Source organism: Budorcas taxicolor, chromosome 7, assembly GCF_023091745.1.
Source record: "Budorcas taxicolor isolate Tak-1 chromosome 7, Takin1.1, whole genome shotgun sequence".
In the NCBI taxonomy this organism is placed as follows: Eukaryota; Metazoa; Chordata; class Mammalia; order Artiodactyla; family Bovidae; genus Budorcas; species Budorcas taxicolor.
Genome location: NC_068916.1, coordinates 42548768 through 42550174, shown reverse-complemented (window position 1 = coordinate 42550174; position 1407 = coordinate 42548768). Strand labels below are relative to the sequence as shown.

Genomic DNA, 1407 nt, shown 5'->3' with positions numbered 1-1407 from the left:
ATTAAAGCCTTTTTCTCCAAATATTTCTATGAAAGCAACTTATAACTGAACTTAATTTTTTGTTTAAACATAATAAAGTAACTGGATAGTCCATATTTCTAAAATAATATATGTTCCTAAATAGGAATTCTGTGTAGAGGAAGAAAAAGCAAGCCGGGAACTTGGACTTCCACATTGAAACTAGATTTATGGTAATGATATTTCTTAAATTACTTTGATACCGGCTTCTTCCTCAGGACCTTTCTCAGGGCCCCCACCACCTCCTTGTTCCTCAGGCTGTATATAATGGGGTTCAACATGGGAGTAAGTATAGTGTAGAACACAGAAAGACCTTGATCCAATGCTGGGGTGTGGGAGGAGCCAGGTGTCATGTACACCACTATGCCTGGCCCCAGATAGAGACTCACCACAGTCAGGTGAGAAGAGCACGTGGCCAGGGCTTTGTTCCTCCCCTCAGGAGATTTCATTTTGAGAACAGTGAGGAAGATTTGAATGTAGGAGGCAATTATGAGGTTGAAAGGGATGAGGATAAATATGATACTTACCACAAATACCGCCATCTCATAATCTGAAGTATCCTCACAGGATAGCTTCAGTACAGCTGGCATCTCACAGAAGAAGTGATTTATTTCCTTTAGACCACATACAGGAAAATGCATGGTGTAGATGGTTTGAATGAGTGAGTTTAGAGCACCCCCAGTCCATGATGCTACTGCTATGAGCAAACAGACCTTAGAATTCATGATGACTGTGTATTGCAGGGGATTACAAATAGCCACAAATCGGTCATATGACATGAAGGTCAGAAGGAGACACTCAGCACCACCTAGACTCAGGCAGAAAAACATTTGGATTCCACAGCCAATGAAAGAGATGCTGTGCTTCCCTAAAGAATGGTTGATGACCATGTTAGGAACTGAGCTGGAGATGCAGAACAAGTCAATGAAAGAGAGCTGGCTGAGTAAGAAGTACATGGGAGTGTGGAGGTGAACATCCAGCCAGATCAGGAAGATGAGTATGGAGTTCCCTGTGAGGGCAATGAGGTAGATCAGAAGAATGAGGTAGACCAGGAGGCTGGCATATTGGAACTCAGGAAAGAGGCCCAAGAGGGTGAAATCTGTAGTAGATACGTTATTTCTTTTTGCCATATCTCAACTCCCTCTATGATGGCTGATGCGCTGTGGGAGAAAAAATATAGGACATCTAGTAAATCTTATGCCTAGTTAAGAACCTTTATTTTAGACTAGTTATTCCCCTATCCATTCTTTCCATGTCTTAGTTGAACAAAATGATATTTAAAATGTCTTGAGGAACTTACAGTCTTCCCAGGTGGTGCTAGTGGTAAAGAACCTGCCTGCCAATGTAGGAGATGCAAGAGATGCGAGTTCGATCCCTGGGTTGGGAAGA

At 42.2% G+C, this 1407-nt stretch overlaps 1 protein-coding gene across 1 annotated transcript; it reads right to left on the bottom strand.

The window, feature by feature from the left end:
- Positions 1-209: 209 nt before the first annotated feature.
- On the bottom strand, positions 210-1148 carry LOC128051388 (olfactory receptor 2T1-like). Its single transcript, XM_052643958.1, has one exon. It carries the CDS (start codon positions 1146-1148, stop codon positions 210-212), a length of 939 nt encoding a protein of 312 aa, XP_052499918.1.
- Positions 1149-1407: the final 259 nt, after the last annotated feature.

Excerpts from the sequence above, each read along its gene's own strand:
- LOC128051388 (XM_052643958.1), bottom strand. The coding sequence starts at position 1,148 with ATGGCAAAAAGAAATAACGTATCTACTACAGATTTCACCCTCTTGGGC.